This window comes from Microcaecilia unicolor, chromosome 4 (genome assembly GCF_901765095.1).
Source record: "Microcaecilia unicolor chromosome 4, aMicUni1.1, whole genome shotgun sequence".
Classification (NCBI taxonomy): domain Eukaryota; kingdom Metazoa; phylum Chordata; class Amphibia; order Gymnophiona; family Siphonopidae; genus Microcaecilia; species Microcaecilia unicolor.
In genome coordinates, this window is record NC_044034.1 from 324606881 (window position 1) to 324630855 (window position 23975).

General features: G+C 47.5%; 1 protein-coding gene across 1 annotated transcript in view; it reads right to left on the reverse strand.

Moving 5' to 3' along the window:
* ADGRA2 (adhesion G protein-coupled receptor A2) overlaps positions 1-23975 on the reverse strand; it is a 312169-nt gene that overhangs the window by 185654 nt on the left and 102540 nt on the right. Inside the window, exon 2 of the mRNA XM_030201956.1 lies at positions 9582-9653. Coding sequence (XP_030057816.1) covers positions 9582-9653 — 72 coding nt within the window. The remainder of the gene's footprint in view (positions 1-9581; positions 9654-23975) is intronic.

A 23975-nucleotide genomic window follows, 5' to 3' on the forward strand; every position in this document is an offset into this window, starting at 1 on the left:
AGTAGTGGCTTCTGGATTTGGCCAGGAGCAGGTCATTGCAGACTTTAGAGAGTGCTGTTTCTGTCGAGTGGAGAGGGCGGAAATCGGACTGGAGTGGGTCGAGGATGGCATGAGAGGAGAGAAAATCAAGACAGCGGCTGTGAATGGCGCACTCAAGTATTTTGGAGCTAGCTTCCATAACCAGGCTTTTACCAACTTACAAAAATGCAAATAATTATTGCCTTCCAACCAAATCTCTTCTGGTAATGTATTCTACCAAGTCAGACAGCATCGAAAAACTTATTGCCTTTGTACAGAAATATTTCCAATGCACACGAACAAATATATTTCAATGCTCAATAATACTGTGTAAATTTAAAAGGGAACATGAGATGTTGGTAATGTGTCAGCCCTTGGGTGGTGGTAGCCCACCTGCTTCAGAGTCCCTGGGATTCTTCAGAATAGGTTTCCTTAGCTATTAGTGTCTTCCGAAAGAAAAACATGAATGGCTAGTTTATACAAGAAAAATACTTGTATAAACTAGCCACTAGATCAACCCAAGTTAGCTAAAATAAAACAGACAAAGAATAGCTGGGAGTAAAACCTAAATGATAACACATCCATATTTTTAGCCAATGAGGAGGTTTTAAAAAAATGTCAATAGTGATGTAATTGTTCATTAACTATTTAAAACAAAAAAAAAAAAAGCCCACAGTCACATGAACCAGACTAGCATCAGGGGTCTGGTGAAGCAGTAATTCAGAGATCATTCACAAACACTATCAATAGGCAGGTCATAAGTACATAAGCATTGCCATACTGGTTCAGACCGAAGGTCCATCAAGCTCAGTATCAGTGTTTCCAATCTTTGGCCAATCCAGGTCACAAAAGAGTCAAATAGATTTTATGCTGCTTATCCTAGAAATAAGCAGTGGATTTTTCCAAGTCCATTTTAATAACGGCTTATGGACTTTTCTTTTAGGAAATTATCCAAACTTTTTTAAACCCTGCTAAGCTAACTGCTTGTTCCAGGGGCGGACTGACCATTTGGGCAAGCGGGCATCCTTCTTGTTGGTGATCTCGGCGCCAATTCAAAAAGGCCGCCGAGAGTTGAACTCTTGCGAGGTCACTTCAACTCTCGCCGGCCATTTTGAATCGGCGCTGAGATCACCAACAGGAAGGATGCGTGCAGGGCAGTGCTCCGGGCAGGAAAGAGGGGGCTCTTTCCTGCCCTAAAGGCAGAAGAGGTCATTAGACCACCAGGGCAGTAGTAACTAAGGGGAGGGGAGGCTAGCAATCTGCCCGTTTGTCCGGATTTCTGGACAAACGGGCAGATTGGCAAAACCCGCCCGGTTGCCCGGACATGTCCTCAAAAAGAGGACATATCCGGGTAAATCTGGACACCCTAGTCCTGGCACAAGGGACCAGGAGACAAGCAAGTATGTGGGCCCACATGAGGGGGGGGGGTTGCCCTGGGACTGGATTTGTCTCTTGGCAGAGGCTCTGCATGCTTCTCTGCTGCCGGCGTACATCACAGCCCTCCCTGGTCCTACCTTGAAGGTCCTGGTGGTCTTGTTGCATCTGCGGGGGCAGAAAAGAATCCCACTCTTTCCTGCCCTGCTGCTGCTACTCTGCATGGTGGCACCGGCACTGATGTGTTTTAAAAATGGCTGCTGAGACTTCCTGTGGAAGTCTCGCACAACTGCCGAGACCCATGAGACTACCATGGTAGGTCTCGGCAGCCATTTTGAAAAACATGGCAGCAGCGCCGCAGAGCACAGTAGCGATAGTGGGCAGGAAAGAGTGGGGTTCTTTCTTGCCCCTGAAGAAGCCACTAGACTACCAGGGCTCTTCAAGGTAGGACCGGGGAGGGCAGCAGTAGTGAGGGACAGGGGCGTGGTGCAGCAGTGGGGAGGCGGTGCCGCAGTGGGGCAACAGGCAGCTGCCAAGGGGGGAGGGCCGATGACCCTCATTGCCCTGGAGCCCCAACCACTGTCAGTCCGCCCCGGCTTGTACCACATTCTCTGGCAACAAATTCCAGAGTTTAATTACACTTTGAGTGAAGAATATTTTCTCTCCGATTTGTTTTAAGTTTACTACTTAGTTAGTAGCTTCATTGCATGGCCACTAGTCCTTGTATTTATGGAAAGAGTAAACAAGTGATTAATGTCTACCTGTTCCATTCAACATTTTATAGACCTGCTGCCATCACCCACCTATCTTCACCAGGACTCAGTTCCTAAAGAAACAGCAACACAGCATGGGGCCCTCCAGAAAAAGCTGGCACTCAAATGTTGCTGCACTGTGTCTACTCCCACCCCACAGGAAATCAGGCCCCAATGCTCAAAAGTAAATGCCATTAGCACCGTACTAGTACCTGCATTTACTTGCCCAGCATGTTCAGAAGCCCAGAGCGCGGGAACAAGCGAGTGCGCAGATGAACAACACAAGTAGCATGCTAATGTAGACAAGCTTATGCTAATGAGGTCATTTTGTATTCCTCCCCAGTGCTCAGAAAAGAACACCTGAAGCAAAACTGCCTTACCGCTGTAAAAAAATAACACCAGGTCAGAGAAGGCGTTGGAAGAGAGGAATTCTCATGATTCTCTCATGAAGCTTCCTGCAAAATCTGCCGGTTTTGATAGCTTTTGGAAGCAGAAGGAAGCCCATGCAAGCCCTTAAGTGCTGGTCATGAGAAACAGCAGGCCCAAGCGAAAGCACACATTGGCGTCTGTTTCCTGCGTCTAAATTTAAAGCTTCCAAGCTAAAGAAAATTTTAAAACACCCAAAGTAAAAACACACATTAGAATATATTTCCTGCATCTAAATATAAGCATCCTAGCTAAAAAAAAAAAAAAGTTTAAAACACTTATATTTAAGCCTCAGAAAACAAACGCCAATATGTGTTTCACATTCGGGTTTTACCAAGCACATGCGTACAGGAGCAGAGCTTACTGTGGAACTCTTCTGCGCATGCACCAAGCACAATCCTCCTGTGCCAAAGCACAATCCCCCCCCCCCCCCCCCCCCCCGCCTAGGGTTACCATAATTTGTCCTCTGAAAAACAGGACACGTCACGCCCCCTGCCCCATCCACACCACATCCCTTTCGGATCCTCACCCCGCCCTTTCTCGCTGTCACCCCACCCCCTGTCACATATTCCCCTCCCCACGGGTCACATATTCCCCTCCCCTCCCCTTACTTACTTACTATCTACTGCCCTGGTGGTCTAGTGACCTCTTCAGGGCAGGAAAGAGCCCCCGCTTTCCTGCCCGGAGTGCTGCCTTGCCGTGCATCCTTCTCGGTCTCGGCTCGGGATTCAAAATGGCCGCCGAGAGTTGACGTCTTGCGAGGCCGCTTCAACTCTCGGCAGCCATTTTGAATCCTGACCCGAGACTGAGAAGGATGCAGGGCAAGGGCAGGCAGTGCTCCGGGCAGGAAAGAGGGGGCTGAAGAGGTCACTATACCACCAGGGCAGATAGTAAGTAAGGGGAGGGGAGACCCAGGGCACCGCTCGCCTGTCCGCCCATTTATCCAGAAATCCAGACAAACAGGCAGGCGGGCAAAACCCGCCGGAAGCCCTGGACATGTCCTCAAAAAGAGGACATGTCCGGGGAAATCGGGACATATTGTAACTCTACCCCCGCCGAACTCCCTAATGCGCAATGCTATGAGCGTGCCTATATTTGCATCTTATTAATGTTGAGCATTAGGGCATTGTTCTTCTGCGCAGTTCCGCTGGTATTTTTATGGTGCTATTTGGAGTTTTAAGCATTTTGGGCCTCAGTGCCGGAGAAGGGCAGGATGCTGTAGCACTTGAGCAGGGCCTATGCTTAAAGACTCCATGTAGGATTACCATATTTGCGGAGACAAAAAAGAGGACACAAAAAATAAAATGCCACCTCGCCCCACCCCAGCCACACAGTGACCTTGATCCTCCAAGAAAGCCAGATTCTATAAGCAGTGAAAATACTGGTAAAAGTAACAAATGCATTTTCTTCCGGAGTCTGAATACAAAATTAGAAAAGATGCACATTTCCAAAAAAGCAAACATCCATGAGCAGCATGTCCCCCTCTCCTCTCCATCCCCTTCTATCCATGTACTGCATTTTCCCCTTTTCCCTTTCCTCCTCTCCCCTCCATGTACAGCATGTCCCCTTCTCCTCTCCCTTCCCTCCCATCCATAAGCAGCTGCCACCTTCTCTCCCTCCCATCCTGGGCCTACCTTGCAGCCCTGGTGGTCTACTGGCCTCTTTGGAGAAGGAGAGAACCCCACTCTTTCCTGCCCGCTGCTGCTGACCTCCCTGCTGCCGCCGCTTCTTGAAAATGGCTGCTGAGATGTCAGGCAGTGGCTTTGCAAGACTTCTGTGAAGTCTCACGAGGCCTCCGCTTGAAGTCTCGACAGCCATTTTCAAGAAGGTGTAGTAGCGGGGAGATCAGCATCAGCGAGAATTGAGTTCTTTCCTGCCCTTAGAGGCACTAGACCACAGGGTACACTATGGTAGGCTGAGGGTGGGAGGGAGAAGGCAAGCCTGTCCGTCTGCCCATCCATCCATCCACCTACCAACCAGCCAGCCCATCAGCCCAGATACCTGGATAAATGGGCTGGCTGGAAAAAAAATGACGGACCCCCAACAGTCCCCTGAAAAGGAGGATATGTCTGGAGAAATCCATACGCATGGTAACCCTATCCCCACACAACACTGAGAGTACTACTACTACTAATAGCATTTATATAGCGCTACCAGACGCACGCAGTGCTGAACATTTGACAGTCCCTGCTCAAAGAGCTTACAATCTAGGTAAAACAGACAAGACATTACGGGCGCAAGGGACTTACGGGGTAAAGAGGAATGGGGGAGGAGGAGGGCAAATGAGTAGCAGCTAGGAGCCAAAGGCAGCAGTGAAAAGGTGAGCCTTCAGCATAGATTTAAAAACAGGTAGAGATGGAGCTAGACGTATGGGCTCAGGAAGACGGTTCCAGGCATAAGAGTAGTATTAAAGTGCTGTTCTCTAGTGGTGCACTGCTACACTCCCCACCCCTGAAATTCTGCCACCCTGAGTGAACACCTAGCCTATTGGTAGGGAAACAGCAGGCAAATGAAGCCTTGTTCTGTGATACAAGGAAAATTTCACTAGGAAGTTCACTAGCGGAAAAAAAAAAACAATGACCCAGCGTCCCAGCTAAATGCAAGTCACTGCCTTAACCTCCTGTGTCTACCCCGAGTGCCTCTTCCTAGCCCATGGGCTACAACACACTCTGCAAATTAACCCTCTGAAGCTGCAAGAACAAATCACAAACTATTGAGCAGAGGAAGAGGGGGTGGGGAAAGCCTTTCACTCCTAAAAACTTCCCTCCCCTTTGCTGGAGAGCCCACCTAAGCAGATTAGCCCCTAGAAACCTCTAGTTACCAAAATGCAGCCTTTCTTTTACCATGGAGACTTCCACAAAGGAAGAACAAGGAGTTTATTAAAAGCCCCACAGGCGCACACGTTTGCTGCACAGCTCAAAAAATGAGCCACCCACTTCCCTTCTGGTTCATAAGCCATTAAAGAGACTCTGGAGGGCAATAAAGAGGGGATTCAGAGACCCGAGTGAATGGGCTGCTTGTACAAGTTCAGTGCCAGCTGCTGATCATCTCGACTCTTGCCGCACTGTCCCTGACATTGGGCGGTACACTTCTCCCCCTCCCCTGAAGAGCACAATATAAAGAAGAGTACCTGGAATGCTTTGTTCCCTTTAAACCACAGGGGAATGCATTCAACTCAGATGGGGCTAAGGACAGGGGACCCTGGCAAGGCAGAGCAGGTGTAACATGCACAGGGAAGCTCAGGAAGGAGCGCCTTAGATGGTACTGAATGTATCCGGCATGCAACTATCCCAGATCATAGGAAAGATTCCGTTTTCTGATCAGTATTTTGTACTAATCCCATCTATAAATTTGCTCCAGGGTGTACCTCGTCTTCAACTAGGTTTTATACCTTTAAAATTCCAGGTTACCGTCTCAAAATGTTCTTTTCTCAAACCATGCTGCCTGCAGTGTTCTAGACTGGTCTTGGTGGAAAACACTTCTGTCACGATTGAAACTGGAATATTCAGCTGGTTGCTGGACATGAGAGAAAGCCCTGAATTTGTGTTCACCACTCAGAGAGTCTATCTCTCAGTGTAGACAGCAGCCACCTCCACGCCCCCCCCCCCCCCCCAGCTATATTCTGATCCCTGCTGGACTCTGGGCTGGTGCAGCAGTGACGTAGCTACATGGGCTCCCCCCCAAAATTTGCTCTGGGCCCTGGTTTGGCTGGTGGGGGTCCCCAACCCCCACCAGCTGAAGCCTTCATCCCGTACTGGTTTCCAGTGCAGCCACATTGCCTGCCCTGCTCTCTCTTCTCCTCACGGTCCGGCGTGCTTGTTTTAGTGAAACTGAGCATGTGCACATGCATAATTGCATTAAAAAGCGCATGCCAGACTTGAGGGGAAGAGAGAGCGAGGCAGGCAATGCGGCCGCGCCAGAGACCAGCACTGGACGAAGGCTTCAGCTGGCAGGGGTTGGGGACCCCCGCCAGCCAAGGTATGTGAGGCGGTGGTGCTTCAACTGGCGAGGGTTGGGGACCTCTGCCAGCCAAGATATATACAGGGGCGGCAGTGGGAGGGGAGTGGCAGGGCAGCAGAGAGAGGGCGGCCAAAATATGCCCCCCCCCCCCGCTTTGGGCTCTGGCCACCTCCTATCTCGAGGTCTGGCTACATCCCTGTGGTGCAGATCTCAGTTTTAGGAATGAGGAACTTTTTCTCTGGTGAACCTTTCCACTTTACAAAGCCTCAGACTGTATAGTGTGGAGCAGCTGTTTGAGATGCTGCTTTTTTCCTTTTAATCCCCCTATCTCCTGTTGGACTGGCGCATGCTCTGGCTTTGGTCGCACAGATGACACCAGTCACAGACAGCACTTGGTAACTTTTTGCTCAGAACAAGAAGAACCTTCTGCTGGAATGTGCAATGCAGCTCAGTCTGTGTTTCTGGAATAAGCTCCTCAGTGTAACTTGCCCCCTCCCTCCCGCATACCTACAGATCAAACACATATGAGAACTATAAATCTCCCGCTGATTAAGGCACTAGTGGCCTTAAAGATGCCTTTCACTGCCAGATAAGGAGATTGGCTGCGCTTGGCAGTCAAAGTTGATTTTTCAAAGGTTTTCTTTTTTTTTAAATCATATGTTTTTAATTGGCTTTCAGATGAATGTGTTCTGGGTCCATGCTAGAAGCAGGACTGCAGAATTAAAGAGGATGAGTAAGATAAGCAGCTGGCTATTGGTGACATCTGCCTAAGAAAAGCAAATTTTATAGCCGGGGGGGGGGGGGGGGGGGGGGGGGGGGGGAGGGATTCTATAAAGTGTGCCAACATTTAGGCTCAATGTAGCACGCTGAGTGCAAACTCTATAACAGTACCTGGGGGCCCAGATTCTGTATAGAATACTAGAATAAAATGGCATTTACATGCTAACATTGAGGCCACCAACTTATGCCATGTCTATAGCAGACACAGTTGTATACATTTAAATGTGACAATTTAACATGTAAGCGATAGAATTGAAGGGTGGCCCAAGGCAATCTACCACCTGATGCAAGGGATGAGATGTCACCTCTGCCCCCCTAAGTCCAACATCTCTCTTTTCACACTCTCTCTTTCTCTCCCAACCCCCCCCCCCCCCCCCCCCCCCCAGCCACAGTCTAGTATCTCCCCCTGGCAATTTGTTTCTCAACCCTCTTAGCCGAATCTACCCTCTTTTCTCATTTTCCAAACGTTGGCAACGGCAGCGATTCTCATAGACTACCCTACTGCTGGCACCGTCATCTCCTATGTACTGAGGCCTGCCTCTGAGAAAACAGGAAGTTACATGGAGTGGAGGAATGGCCTAGTGGTTAGAGCTCCGGGCTTGTAATCCAGAGGTGGAAGGTTCAAATCCCACAGCTGCTCCTTGTGATGTTGGGCAAGTCACTTAACCCTCCAGTGCCTCAGGTACAAACTTAGATTGTGAGCCCTCCTAGAACAAAGAAACATCCAATGTACCTGAATGTAACTCACCTTGAGCTACTACTGAAAAAGGTGTGAGCAAAATCTAAATAAATAAATACCTCAGAGAGGCAGGCCGCAGTAGAGAGGAGGCCAGTGCCAGCAGCAAGGCAGTCTATGGGAATCGCTGCCGCAGCCAACTTTAAGAAAACAAAAAAAGAAGGCAGATTCAGGGAAGGGAATTGAGGAAGGAAGGGTGAGGAGAGATGCTAGACTGTTGCTGGTGTGGGGGGGGATGCTGCTCCACAGAGAGTGCCCCCTGAGGCCCCTGCCTCAGTTGGCCTAATGATAGGGCCACCATTGATAGAATTATATAACCTATGCACGTAAATGCCGCTCATGTCTACCCATACACCTACCCTGGTATATGACCCTTGCATTTACATGCTATACAACTTGTGTGCTCTAATTATTGAATAATGCTGAGTGCACATCTAGTACTTAAGCGTGTAAATGTTACAGTCACACGCATAAGTGCTCATATTCTATAATCTTACTGGGCAAATGATGCTTATATTTAGGCACTAAGGACTAGATTTAGTAAGTGACGTCCAAATTTGGGTGCTGAAAAAAATGTGCACTGAGCGCTGTTCTATAAACAGCGCCATTTATAGAATAGCGCATAGAGCCAGGATCCGCGCCCAACTTTGGGGATGAGGATTTCCACCAATTGAACCTTGGCGTAAATCCTTGTATGTAAGTTAGGCGCGGATCCCCAAAATTCTATAACACTGTGTGCATCTTCAATAAACACCCTTGACCCACCCTCCCATGGCCATGCTCCCTTTTCAGTTGCATGCTAAAAAATTTGAAGGCGCATCTTTATAGAATAGCACTTAAGAAGATGCAAATCCACTTTACGACTATTACTGTGACTTTGCCATTTAAATTTATCTTATCACATCACATTGTATTTGTTCACACCAGAAACGGCAAACGCCTTTCCAGCACTATGTAAGCCACATTGAGCCTGCAAATAGGTGGGAAAATGTGGGATACAAATGTAACAAATAAATAAATTAACACCAATAATTGATTGTTAACACCCAACTATGGCACTAATTGGCTCACTACTCAATTAAATTGAACATGTAAATTGGACACATGCCCAAATGTGCGTGCACAATTTTGAACGCTATATATAGAATCCCGGGATAAGGTTATAGTATTAGGGGGCATACGTGCAATGCAATGGAGTAAACCAAGAGTGAATCAGCCTACGCAGGTGACCAACAGTCAACTGCTAACCCTAGTCATGGCCATACCACGTGGAAGACATGGAATTCCTCTTGGTACTATCTGCACCTTCTCTCAGATAGATCCAGTGCACAGCTGCCAAGGAATAAAATTTCCACAGGAAAGACTCACAGCTTCCTACGTTATAGACAAGGACCTGACAGCTATTCCAGAAGTCATTCCCTAAAACACTCGCGGCCTCCATCCTCCTCCATTTAATAAACTGTGTTTCCCCCAGGTTTCCCAACCCCTGAAAGAATAGTGCCCTTTATGGTTAGTATGTGATGACAAGCACTTACAGCTTCTCGAGTGTGTGTAGTCCAGAGAAAGAGGCATTCTTCAGAAGAACTATCCTGTTGTTGTTCAGAACCCTGAGAAAATAAAAGAAAAAGGGTAAGAGGAAAATTCCTGATTATTTAACCTGAGATCCACAAGCATGCAAGTCTTAAGCACCCCCACCCCTTACCCTCTAATGCTAGTGTGTGGTCTGAGAGAAAGCATCAACTTCAGTCATAGACAGGAAACAGGCTGATGTTCTAAAGAGACCAGCCTGGCTTCCCCTGCATCTCATGCACCCATATCCAATAGGGAACATGTTACTAGACATTATGAAAAGCACAAAGGGATCTGTAGGATTGGGGGGGGGGGGGGGGGGTCAGTGGATGAAATGCAACCCATGATTAATATTTAAAGTGGTTACTTGCAAAGAAAGATCTTTCGAACTTCCTTTTCCAGGTATTGGACGTGAAGTGAACACATGCGTTACTGTATGTAGAAGAGTGGGTATAGCCAGGGCCGCCGAGAGACTGAACTGGGTCCAGGGCAGGGTCATTGCCACCAGGGCAGGGCCGCTGCCACCCCCACCCCTACAATCGTCGTCTGCTGCTGCCACCCCCCCCCCCAATCCTGCCGCCGCTGCCTAAATACCTTGGCTGGTGGGCATCCCGAGTAGGGTTACCATATGGCTCCAGTAAAAAGAGGCCAGATTGAGCCAGTCTGGGTTTTACTTCCATTACTTTCAATGGAAGCAAAACCCGGACTAGATCAATGTGTCCTCCTTTTTCTGGAGCCATATGGTAACCCTAATCCCGAGGCCCGGTAGCAGAAGACGTCTTCCACCAGCGCTGAGTGCCTGCCCCTGCGGCTGCTTTTCCTCTCAGGGCATGCTCAGTTTGAAAACCGAGCATGCGTGCCTGACAGGAAAAACAGCTGTTCAGCAATGGGCAGAAGAGCAGTGCTGGAAAAAGCTTTGGGTCCTCCCCAGCCTCCAAGGGGGGCCCGGTGCCGGAGTTTTCTCTCTCTTGCTCCTGTCGTGACGCAATCACTAGGGTCCCGTCAGGAGAAGGAGAGAGCGAAAGAGAGACCCTGGCACCGGGCCCCCCCTTAGAGGCCCGGGCCCAGGGAATTTTGCCCCCCCCCCCCCTTCTGCGGCCCTGGGTGTAGCACAGCTGGCAGTCACAGAGAGGACTCCTAAATAGAAGAGCTTCCTGGAGAGAGAAAAGAAGAAAAGATGGATAGAAAGAAAAATAATACAAATGGAAAGAAGAGGGAGAGAGGAAGAAATGAGAAAAGGACAGAAAGATGACTAGTCTGGGAAAGCTTTATTATATTCACAGGGAGGAAGCAGAACTGAAGATCTGTATTCCTGTATTGCGGGAAATGGTACTTAGAATCTGAAGAGTTTACAAGTGCCTTCACGTCTCCAAAGGATGTCCTGCCATGCTGGAGAAAGGAAGGGCAGGTCACTGCACACCCTCAGTTCATATGGGACGCATGGGCTCAGTGCATTTGGTCCTTCTTATCTGTTCCCTTCTCCACTACTGCCAACTCCAGACTTCGCGCCTTCTATCTCGCTGCACCCTACGCCTGGAATAAACTTCCTGAGCCCCTACGTCTTGCCCCATCCTTGGCCACCTTTAAATCTAGACTGAAAACCCACCTCTTTAACATTTCTTTTGACTCGTAACCACTTGTAACCACTCGCCTCCACCTACCCTCCTCTCTTCCTTCCCGTTCACATTAATTGATTTGATTTGCTTACTTTATTTATTTTTTGTCTATTAGATTGTAAGCTCTTTGAGCAGGGACTGTCTTTCTTCTATGTTTGTACAGCGCTGCGTATGCCTTGTAGCGCTATAGAAATGCTAAATAGTAGTAGTAGTAGTAGTAGTAGTTACATCTTAATGCATACACACAGGGCCACTGAATGACTGAGCCACAGCCAGGCCCAGGGCAGGGCTGCCACTACCGGGCCCCCGCCCAGGACCGCCGCTGCTGTACCCCCCTCCCCCAGACCACCGCGTAGCCAGACTACAAAAAGTGGAGGGACAAGAGCCCAAAGTGTGGGGGGGGGGGCACAATTTACCCCACTGCCTTGGCCCCCCCGGCCGCAACTCCACATACCTTGGTTGGCGAGGGTCCCCAAGCCCACCAGCAGAAGCCTTCCTCCAGTGCTGTTCTCCGCCACATTGCCTGCCCTGCGGCTGCTTTTCCCTTCACGCTGCACAATGTGAGGGGAAAAGCAGTCACACAGCAGGCAATGCGGTGGAGAACAGCACTGGAGGAAGGCTTCTGCTGGTGGGCTTGGGGACCCCCGCCAGCCAAACCAGAGGCCCCAAAGCCCTGTGTCTGCTCCTCCCCAGCCCAGGAGCATAGCTAGACCTGCTTACAGGAACCGCTGCTGGTGACAGCTTGGAGGTAGACTGGGGAGGACAGGGCAGTGGCGTACCAAGGGGGGCAGTCCGCTCCGGGTACACACTGCTGGGGGGGTGCCGCGCGCCTGTTGGCTCCGAGTCCGCTCATTCCCTCCCTGCTGCTCCCTCTGCGCGGAACAGGTTACTTCCTGTTCCGGGGCAGAGGGAGCAGCAGGGAACGAGCAGGCTCGGAGCAAACAGGCGCGCGGCACCCCCCCCCCCCCCTCCAGCAGGTAAAAATGCACCCGGGGGGGTGGTCGCGCTGCACCCGGGGGGGGGGGGTAATTTTGATGGGAGGGTCGCGCTGCACCCGGGGGGGGGGTGCATCGGCGATCCGCCCCGGGTGTCAGCCAGCCTAGGAACGCCACTGGGACCGGGTTTCAGAGAGAGATGGGCAGTTGCCAAGTGGGGTGAGGGAGAAAGGGGCAGATGGCAAGTGGGAGGGGGAGGGAGAGATGACGATAAAGCGCAGAAGGAAAGGTTTTTAAAAAATTGTATGTATGTATGTACAAGGGTGGGAAGGGCCCACCCAGGTTAACGGGGTCCACCCGAAATGGCAGGTCTGGCTACGCTCCTGGTACACAGGGGCAGAATCTGCGCAGAGCGTGGGTGGAACTCCTACACGCACGTACTCTATAGAATAAGTTACCTGCACGTCGCTGACATTCGGATGCAAGCATTTACACCAGCTCACTTAAATAATGCATGCCTATCCAACAAGTTACATTAGTATTCTTTAAAGAAAAGGCAACCCTTTTCTAGAATTCCCTTTAAGAGGTCTGGTCTCTCAAAGCCGTCCTGCAATTATTATTCCTCACTATCCGCTCATGATTTAATAGCTCTGAATAATTTTGTATTGCCTGCAAACTTGATTGTGTCACTTCTTGATCCCTTTTCCAGATCATTTATAAATAAGGTAACAAAGAACCATTCCCAGTACAGATCCTTGAGGCATGCCGCTATTCACCTTTCTCCACTGAGTTATAACCAGGAAAATCAGAATAGTCATATAAATAAATAAATAAGCTATGGAAAAAAAAAAAAAAAGAGAGAAAGCCCTGAGTCCTGACTCCACATGCCAAAAGTCTGTGAAGAGATTTTGTAACTGGAGCTCTGGGCAGACCTCATTCTTTATCTCAAAGTAAACAGCTTTCAGTGGACCACAAAGGAACCTATAGTCATGGTAAGCAGCAGGGAGTGAGAAGCCAGCCCCAGGAAGAGGAGGTCTGGTACAAAACAGCTCATCTGAAAGCTCATTAAGGCTTTTAATGAACAATTAGCACTTCTAGACACAGACAGAACACTTGCCAAATGGTTCTTTGCTACCCCTCATCCCAGCGCATTTCCTATGAAAAAACAACCAAACCCTGTTTAATTCAATTATGTCTTCCCAGAGAGTAGATACAGACAGCAAATCTGATATTTTTATTTCCACTTCTTCCCAGAGCAAGATTCTCGGGTCAATGCAGTAAGCAGTGTGTTAGAGCTCAGCACTAAGCTTCAGCAAACAGCATTCTAGAGCACAGGCTAAAAAAACACTTTCACATTCCAATGTAGTGGCATACAAAGGACAGAGGTGTTAAAAAGTGTGCTCTGTCCAAAATGACAGCAATACTGAAAAGAGTGCAATGTCAGAAAAAAATCAGCACACACTATATGCAGCAGGAATTGGCTCATACACATTTCAGAATTAAAAAGGCTAGTTGGACTTCCTGCCGCCTACCTCCACCCTGCCAAAAATTCCCTGGTGGCCCCGTGAAACCAGAACCCCCAGCACCCCTGATTCCCCTCCCCCACCACAAGTTATTTGTCCCAGGGCACTCCTAGTCCATACTTCTTGAATCTGGACAACTCTGGCTCATAGTAACATAGTAGATGACGGCAGGAAAAGACCTGCACAGTCTGCCCAACAAGATAAACTCATATGTGCTACTTTTTGTATATACCTTACCTTGATTTGTATCTGCCATTTTCAGGGCACAGACCCTAGAAGTCTTGCCCAGCACTAGCCCCGCCTCCCAACCACCAGCCCCGCCTCCCCCCACCACAGGGAAGCCTTTGACCAGAGAACATCTGCAGTAGCAACTGGACCCCCCCCCCCCCAGACCAATACCAATTATACCTACCTTCTGCAGGAAGCACATGGCAAAGTACCGCCAAGCCTTAACAGCAACCAAAAAACAGTATTTCTCTCAATGCATTGCACAGACTGCCAATTCAACCAAGCAGCTGTTCAGTATAGTAAACAGCTTACTGCAACCCCCACAACAAAACCAGCCTGCCCAGTCTAAACTGAACTGCAATGATTTTGCTGCATACTTTGCCAACAAAATTAAAAGTCTCCACCAGGATTTACAGGCAATCTCACCCAGTGCCCAACCAGTCAACCAGGGGTGCACAAACTCGCCCCCTCCTAACAGAGACAGATGGAACACTTTTAACCTAATGACAGAGGACAGCTTTGACAAAATCCTAAGAGACCTTCGACCAACTACCTGCTCCCTCGATCCCTGCCCATCAAAGATAATGCAGCAGGCAAGTATGGGCCTTATAGAAGGCGCCACAAAAATTGTGAACACCTCTCTTTCTAATGGGCAACTATCAACACATTAAAAAGGGCAGTGGTTCACCCTCTGCTGAAGAAAAACAACCTTGACCAGGACAAACTTGAAAGTTACAGGCCAGTATCCAACATCCCGTTTCTAAGGAAACTCATAGAACAGCCTGTGTTCAACTTAATGAATGGCTAGGAAAGAGTAATTGGCTATATCCATGTCAATCTGGATTCAGACCTGGTTATGGAACAGAAATGGTCCTCGTATCCCTGCTAGATGATCTTCACAGAAACCGAGACAAGGGATTTGCCTTGATGTTAGTACTTCTAGATTTCTCAGCAGTTTTTGACACTGTGGATCATGATATCTTGCTAGCACGACTGACAGAAACAAGGTATCAATGGAACAGTACTTGCCTGGTTCAGATCCTATCTAACAGAGAGGCAACAATCCATAATGGTTGGCAGCAACTCATCACCACCTTGGACACTGACCTGTGGGGTACCACAAGGTTCGATACTGTCACCTATTCTGTTCAATATCTACCTCAAGCCACTAGCTGAGCTGATTTGGTCAATGGACATTCAGTTCTACATCTATGCGGATGATGTGCAGCTACTCGTACCCATTGAACCTGACTTACCTACAGCCTTGAATAAACTGATCACTTGTCTAACATCAATTCAAGAATGGGCTAAACAGAACAAACTTTGCCTGAACCCAAGTAAAACCGAACTTCTCTGGGTCCCTAAAACAAGTGGATACATACCTAACATCAACATCCCTTTTGAGAAGTATGAACTCCCCCTCAAATCACAAGTCAGGAACCTTGGAATACAGTTAGATTCAACACTTATTCTGATTCCCCAAATCCAAGCAACCTTCAAGAGCTGCTTCTACTATTTGCGACAGCTACGCTGCCTCTTTCCTTACATCGAGAAGGTAAATCTTTTCCCAGTTGTGCATGCCATGGTAACATCAAGACTGGATTACTGAAAAGCACTATACAATGGTCTGACTACAAAGGGCCTGCACCAGCTCCAGTTGATTCAGAATGCAGCAGCAAGACTCATAGAAGGTTGCAAGCGATGTGACCACATCATACCATTTTTGCAAAAACTTCATTGGCTACCAGTACAATGCAGGGCTAAATTTAAAACTCTATGTCTGATCTTCAAGGCCCTGAAAGGAAATGACCCTGAGTATCTGAAGAATAGGATGATCCTCCACACACCGCCAAGGATATTAAGGTCCTCCCAAGGACTTGCACTAACTACACCCTCTCCAAAAGACATTACATGGTGTGATACCCGCAAGCGAGCCTTCTCCGGAGTAGCCCCCACACTGGCACGCATTGCCTGAAAGGCTCCGCTTAACACAAGACTACCTCTACTTGAGGAAGCAGGTGAAAGCTTGGCTCTTCAACCAAGCCTTTAATGGAAGAAGTAACTAACTTGTTAGTCTCACTCACACACACACACACACACACACACACACACACACACAAGGATTGACTCGGGCTGCACATACTGCAGCAGGACATGTTTATCCCCTCTTACCCTAGCTGAGATAATATTTAACCATCTCTCTGACCTCAGTTGCAACTTTCTTCAATCACCTTACTTTCTAATTCTTCCTACTTTCTTACTCATCTATATGTTACAACTTTGCCTTACCCCTTACTACCAATTATAATGTTCTAGTACATATTGTGTTGTCATTGCAAGTAGTATACCTATGCCATACTTTGTATTGTTGTTCAAGTATTTGTACTGCTCTAATTGCCTACTGCTCATGTTTGATCTATTCTTACTGTACACCACCTTGAGTGAATTCCTTCAAAAAGGCGGTAAATAAATCCTACCTTCATCACCGCCATCTTGAAAAAGTGGTACCCTACATGAGTGAGAAGCTCTGATGCCTGGGTTTAGGCTTTTAGGGTTTCAAGCCACAATCTTCTCTGAAAAAAATGTTTTTTTTCTTGCTTATTCTCCAGATCTAGCTCTGTTAATGGAGCCATCATTCACAACCTCTGACTTGTTTACTTTTAATTTGGCTAGCATAAACCAATAATATATTTGTGTCAGTTTCTGGGCTCCTCCCCTCAATCATGTGGAAGGCAAGTTTCAAAGAATTTTAGCTGGATAATTAAGGGAGATTCCCAGTAACAAAATTAGCCTCTTGGCTGCCCTTTGGCAAACAGCCAGCCAGCCACTCCCCCTACTCTCCAAAGTTACAGCCTAAAGGGCAGATGATCAAAAGCAAACGCCGGGGCTAGAGGCTGTTAGCGCCATACCAGTGCCGGCGTTTGCTACCGCCCCATGATCAGAACCCTCGAGCGTGTGAAACAACATGCTCGAGGGCTCTTTGCGCAAGTAGCATGCAAATGCATGCTAAACAGGGCTTAGCGCATTCATTGCCAATGATCAGCGGTCAGCGCGCCAAAATTTGGGTCGCTGGCTGCGGCAAACCCTATGCCAGCTCTGAGCTGGCGTTAGGGTTTGCAGATCATTGGGGAAGAATGGTGAGCCCTGTCCAGCATGCAGTTGCATGCTGGCAGGTCCCCGTTCCCCCCCAAAGCAAACCTGCCAACAGGGGACTGGAGGTCCGGTGGACCTCCGGTCCCCCCTGACAACCCCCCCCAGGTTAAGGGAGGGCTGGAGATCCAGTGGGTCTCCAGCCCCCCCAAACCCCCAGAAAATGGTCCCTGGTAGTCCAGTGACCGTGAGCGATGGGGGGGGGGCTGGAGGTACGGTGGACCTTATATGGTCTGTATCCCCGCCCAGCGCATCCCAGGATGCACTGGGCGGGGCTGGGCACCGCCATTTTGCGGCGGCATCAACCCAAGGAAGAGGAGGGAGGCAGATCCTGGCCAGTTAAATGTTTTTAATATCAGGGAGTAAGTTACTATGCAGAATGGCCATGATACCTGAGGATTTCAGGGTGGTCAATGTAACACCAATTTTTTTTTAATGGGCTCCCAGGGGGTTTCCTAGAATAATCTGGGGAACTGTAGTCCTGTGCACCTGATGTGCTGAGCATAATGGTTAAAGCTATACTAAAAACCAAAATCACAAACCAGATGGACATGGCTTAATGTGAATAAGTCACAGCATGGGTTCAGCCAAAGTAAGTCTTACCTTGCCAGTTTCTTAGATTTTTTTTAAGGTGTAAACAAACAAATGGATAATGGTGAACAAGCTGATACAGTATATTTGGATTTTCAGAAAGCATTTGATAAAGTCCCTCATGAGCAGCTACTTATGAAATACATGAGTCGTAAGATAGGAGGCAATATCCTATTAAGGACTGCAAACTGGTTAAAAGACAGGAAACAGTAGGATGGAAGGGTCAATTATCCACATAGAAAAGGGTCACTAGTGAAGTGCCACAAGGGTCTGTATTGAGTTCTGTGCTATTTAACATATTCAAACAAAGATCTGGAGATAGGAATGACAAGGGATGTGGTCAAATTTGTGATTGACACAAAATTATTCAGTCATTAAAATGGCTGAGGATTGTGAGAACTTGCAGAAGGACCTTGTGAGACTAGGAGACTGGACATCTAAGTGGCAGATGATATTGAATATGGACAACTGCAAGGTGAGGCACATAGTGAAAAATAATCCAAACAGAATGTAGAAAATGATAGGCTCTGAGGTCCAGATGCATCAACCAAACGTAAAAAAATCTAAAACGTAAAAGTCCTTAACGCAGAGGCGTAGCTATGGGTGGGCCTGGGTGGGCCCAGGCTCACCCAATTTCAGCCCAGGCCCGCCCAGCGCCAGCCCCAGCTCCCATTGCCGGCCACTGCTGCTTTTCCTGATGAGCAGCAGGGCCGGCGCTACAAAAAGAAGAAGCGCTCAGACTCGACGAGAAAAAATGTTTTTAAAAAAACGCGGCACTGCAGGCAGCCTCGAAGCATTGGCTGCTGGCTCTGCAGCCTCCGCCCGTCTCTTACGTCACTGCAGATGGGAGGATGGGGAGAGAAAGAGGGAAACAGATGGGAGGATGGCAGAGAAAGAGGGAAAATGGAAGGATGCGGAGAGAAAGAGGGAAAACAGATGGGAGGATGGCAGAGAAAGAGGGGAGATGGATGAAAGGATGCAGAGAAAAAGGGGAGAGACTGGAAGGATGTGGAGAGAGAAGGGACACTGAACAGAAAAGGGTTGAGAGGTAGACACTGGTTAGAAGGAGGGAGAGAGACATTAGATGGAAGGATCAGGAGAGAGGGTAGATGGGTGGATGAATGGGGAGAGAAAGAGGGAAGACGCTGGATGGAAGGGTAGGGAGAAAGAGGTGACACGATGGAAGGATGCAGAAAGAAAGAGGGGAGACTATTGGAAGGATGGGGAGACAGAGGGGAGAGACTGGAAGGATGGGGAGAGAAAGAGGAGAGCTGCTGCATGGAAAGGGGGAGTAGTGAAAGATTGGAGAATAAGAGGAAGGGGCATGGGGAGAACAAGGGTGAGAAAAAGATGAAAAGCCATAAGTAGATGAAGGAAATTAAAGAATGGATAGTAAGAATGAATTAAATCTGGACACAGAGAGAGGCAGAAAAATATTGAAGAAAGCAAAGAAAAAGGAGAGAAAAATGACAAATGGCCAGGAAACCCTGGCAGAAGAGTTAAGCGAAAACGAAGGAAAGCAGAATCTAGAGACTGGGAGCAACACAATGAGAAAAAGTAAATGGCCATACAACAAAGGTAAAGAAAATAATTTTATTTTTAATTTAGGATAAAGTAATATGGTGTTAATAAAGTTTCAGAGACCAATACTTCCTTCCTTAGGTCAGGAGAGGATACCGTAACAGCATTATACTGACCTGAGGCAGGAGGTTTTTGGCCTCTGAAAGCTCATTGAAAAGGGTGTTAGGTTATTAAATAAATTGTCTGAAATTGGACGCACTGAAAAGCAGAACTTTACCCTGTGTGACAAATGCATCTGAGTGTGAATAAATTTTGCTGGGGGGGAGGGGGGGAATTTTGTGCCCACCCACTTTGGGTTCAGGCCCACCCAAAATTGGCAGTCTGGCTACGCCACTGCCTTAACGAATGTGAAAAAACAAAGAATGCACCAAAAAAACAAGTCGCACATGTTCGGTGTGGTATTGTAAAGTACAATGCATTAAAGATTCGTTAAACTGGTGTAATCCCTGTCGATAATCAGCCCTAAAGCATGCGCAGAGCAGCCAAGCGTTATGCTGGCTGCTCTGCGCATGCCACAAAAGTCAAAACAACAACAAAAAAAACCAACACAAACACGTGGCTCCCCGCTTCCCCCTGCATCAAAACAAAAATCAAAAAAGGATCAGGAGGGGGCAAAGGCGCTTGTCAGGAGCGTTACCTACGTTAGATGAGGCGGGCCCAGGTCAGGAAAGGAGAGACGTCCTGAAGACTCGGCGGTGATCAGATGTTCTTCTTGCCCGTGCAGCGCTTTCACACAGAGGTGAGAGGTGCTGTGCGGGCCCGGTAAGGCGGAGGGGGGCCCGGTGGAGGGGGGGAGTGGTGGCGATGACCTCAGGGGGGCGGGGCACAGGGGCGGAGGATGGCGGGAGGCGGAGCTGTGGGAGAAAGTAAAGAAAGGAAGAGAGGAAGGGAGGGGGGTCGGGGCTGCTAAAATTTTGATTTTTCAATGCAGGGGGGGGAAGCGGGGAGCAGCGGGGACCTCGGGCAGGGGGGGGCCAAGGCCTTCCATACAGGACGCTCCTGATGAGCGCCTTTGCCCCCTCCCGATCCTTTTTTGATTTTTGTTTTCATTTTCTATTTTATGCAGGGGGAAGCGGGGAACCATGTGTTTCATATTTTCTAAAATGCCAGCTTGGATTTTTATGCTGCAAGAGGAAGCGGTGGGGAGCCGCGGCGTGTCTGTATGACAGCTCAGGCCTTAACGGCAGCTCTGACTTCACGTTAAATATATCGCGGTAAATGATTCGGTGTAATCGTCGGTATGGTTAGTGCACCCCGAATTGTCCACATTGCAATGGTAGTTACTCGTTTCCATTCCGTTTTCGTTAGCTGCTAGCGTCGTCGGAAAATGGCCTTTAATGCATGCTACGTTTCTTCGTTAAAGGGTCGTTAAAGTTTAGTGCATTTGGGCCTGAGTTAGGAGTCACTTCCCAAGAAGATCTTAGAGTCATTGTGGCTACTAAAGAAAACAAATACAGTGCTATGGATTATCCATAGATGGATGGAGTACAAAACTGTGAATATCATTATGCCTTTGTATAGTTCCTTGGTACATCTTCATCTTGAGTACTGTGTGCAGTTCTAGTCTTCCCATTTCGAAAAGGATATGGTGCAACTAGAAAACGTTTAGAGAAGGCTGACAAAAAATGATAAAGGGAGATGGAGAAGCTAAACAGGTTAGAGCATTTCAGTTTGGAGAGAAAAATGACTCAGAGGGGGATCTGATAGAAGTTTATCAAATTATGAATGGGGTGGAACAGATAAATAGCAAACAGGTGTTTAACCTGCCAAATGTCACAAAAACAAGAGGACAATCTGTGAGCCTAATGACTAAAAACAAATCACAGAAAGGTTTTTTATGCAGTGCATAGTCAAGCAGTGGAATCTGTTCCTGGAGGATGAGGTCAAGGCAATTATCACACCAGAAACCAAAAAAGAATTGGACAGGTTCCTGGAGGAAACATCTGTAAAAATAACGAGAGCCACTGTTCATCTTTATAAATGAACTATGGGAAATAGATCTACTTTTTTGTGACTTGGATTGGCTGCTATTGGAGCCAGGATGGTGGGCCTGATGTGACTCAACATGGCTTTTCTTATGTTCTTATATGCACAGGCATTTGATGTTCAAGTCCCTGTGCATTCTTTCTTGTGAAATTCTGCTTGCAGTTAAGGCAGGTGCAAAGTTTTGCATCCACAGACCTTTCAGAAAACAAATTTCAAAGAGAAAACATATCTGTAAACCAGAGTCCTCAAGGGCCACAAACCTGTCAGGTTTTCAAGATTTCCACAATGAATATGCATGACATCCATTTGCATACAATGAAAGTAGTATATGCAAATCAATGTCCTGCATATTCATTGTGGAAATCTTGAAAACCTGACTGGTTTGTGGCCCTTGAGGACCGTGGTTGCCCATCCCTGATACAGACCTAGAAAATACCCACCCTGCTGAAAACCACCCGGCATATGAAAAGAACTGAGACAGTAGCTTTTATGCATTACTTACTCTCAATTCCCACAAAGTCAGCGCCGTCAGGATTTCAGTCTACTATAATTAAATTCTAAGCAACCACTGATTCCTAAGCACAAGTCACAATTTATTTTAGTGGTCGGTAGTTTAATCTTCTTGCTTTAGCAATTCTTGTTGCATCATCTTAACCCCCACTGGGTCAAGTGGTGAGGCAGTAACCCTCCTTTCCATGTTGCACAGGTCTTAACGTCAGCCAAGGGCCAAGAAGGGGACATCCTGAGCTCAAGGCTCAGACAAATGGCATGTTGGTCAGAGTGATTTCCAAACCTTGTATTAGCCCAATTGTATTTATTTATTTAAAAATGTATAGACCACCTCCCCAGTCCAATAAACTGTTCGAAGCACTACCACAAAGTACACTTAATTATTCGGCTAACTTATCCACTGACAAACAGTCCTTCATGCCAAATCCATTGGTAAGTCATCCGCCAACTGCTCCTACTGTCATTTTGTTTTTTTTGACAGGCAGGGTATTCAGTTTTGAGACTGAGGCCTCTTTCTACATAATCTGGAAGTTCTGTGGATAACCAGGTATTCAGCTGTGTAACATTTGGAAACAGCCAAGTCAGGTTTTCAGGATAGCCCTAGTGAATGAGATAGATCTGCATACAGTGGAAGTAGTAGGCATTCAAATACATGTCAGAATTTTGCCTCATTACTGTCTTTCTACTAAAGCACTATTTCTCTACTTAAAATGCCCCAAAATGGACAATATTCCCTTCTGCAGCCCTTGTCCTCAATCTCACCCAGACACACACACTTTCATCATTAATTCACTTGACCTAAGTAGTACCTTTCTGGAATATGTAACTATTACAGCCTGAATCCAATAATTCACTTGATCTGAGCTAGTACACCAGCCTTGAGCACTGCTTCAAAAGAGACTGATCAAGTGAACTGTTGCTGTTATAAGTTTGAAGATCACCCGACCATATGTCCCATTTTATCTTCTATATCTGCCCCCAGTTTTCTTTATCTCTTCAGGGGGCAACCACTTCTCAGTCTGCGGCTGCACAGTGAGAGCTATGAGCATCTGCATTCTGTCAGTCTGAAATCCGCAGCTATATAGAAAAGACCTCTGACTGGGGAAGGGCCAAGCCGGAACAGTGAGACACTGATGGGGAATGTTTGCTCACACATCATTATTTCTACTGCCCAGGACTTGCAATGCTAGCCAGAATGCTCTAGCAATTGCAAAATAGGATGGGTGAGTCTCAAGGAGAAGCAGAACAAAGTGAAAGAGGATTGGAGGGGAGAAGGGGACATGAGGAAATAGGCGGCAGCATGTGAGAAGAATGGAGCACAGTGTAACATGGATACCAGTTACACTGCCAAGACTAGTATTATTTAGTTCCAGAGTTATGATGTATCTGGCAGGATAAATACAATGATGCAGTTATGGAATGGTTCACCTAGGAAAGTTACGCACAAATATCTTGTCATATTATAAAGAGAAACCAAAATATATTTCTAAGGTAGAATTTTCTCACTGACAATGAGAAGCTTAAGGACTGATATTCCAACACAGCTATCTGGATAACGGGAGTTATCCAATCATTTGTGCTACAACCAAAGCGGTTTACACATTATATTCAGGTACAGTCCATGGATATTCAGTGTCACTATCCTTATAGACCACCTCAAGGTGATCCAGGGATGAAGTTCGGGCAGAGTTAGGCGTTATCTGGTTAGTAACAATAACCAGATGACTATCCTGATGAAGTTAGGAGAGGAAAAAGGCCGCCCTAACTTTATCCAGATAGTGGTACTGCATATCTAGATTTTTTTAGCCTTAGAAGCAGGCATTTAAAAAAACAATGCCCATCACCAAGGGTCAATATCATCTGGGTAGATTCTTTTAGTTAGCAGATGATATCTAGATCCAGTGGACATTCTACAAGAAACAACAGAGTGGTATTGGCCAAATTATGCAGAGTCATCCTTGAGGGTGGTGGGGGCTAAATCGGGGCAACTGTCCATCCAATGTCTGCACCTCCACAATATCTCCACCTCCTACAACCAGCCACATAGCTCAGTCACAGTTCAATCCTCAGGGCTTACCAACCTCCCTTCTGCCAGCAGAAGGCATCAGAGAGCAGTGCTCTTACCAGCTAGTGTCATGACATGGGATGAACACACACAAAAAAAGGGGGGGGGGATGAGAGAGAGAGACTCCACTGGAGCTTTCCCTCTATACCTTGCCTCCCCTCCCCACTAATATCGT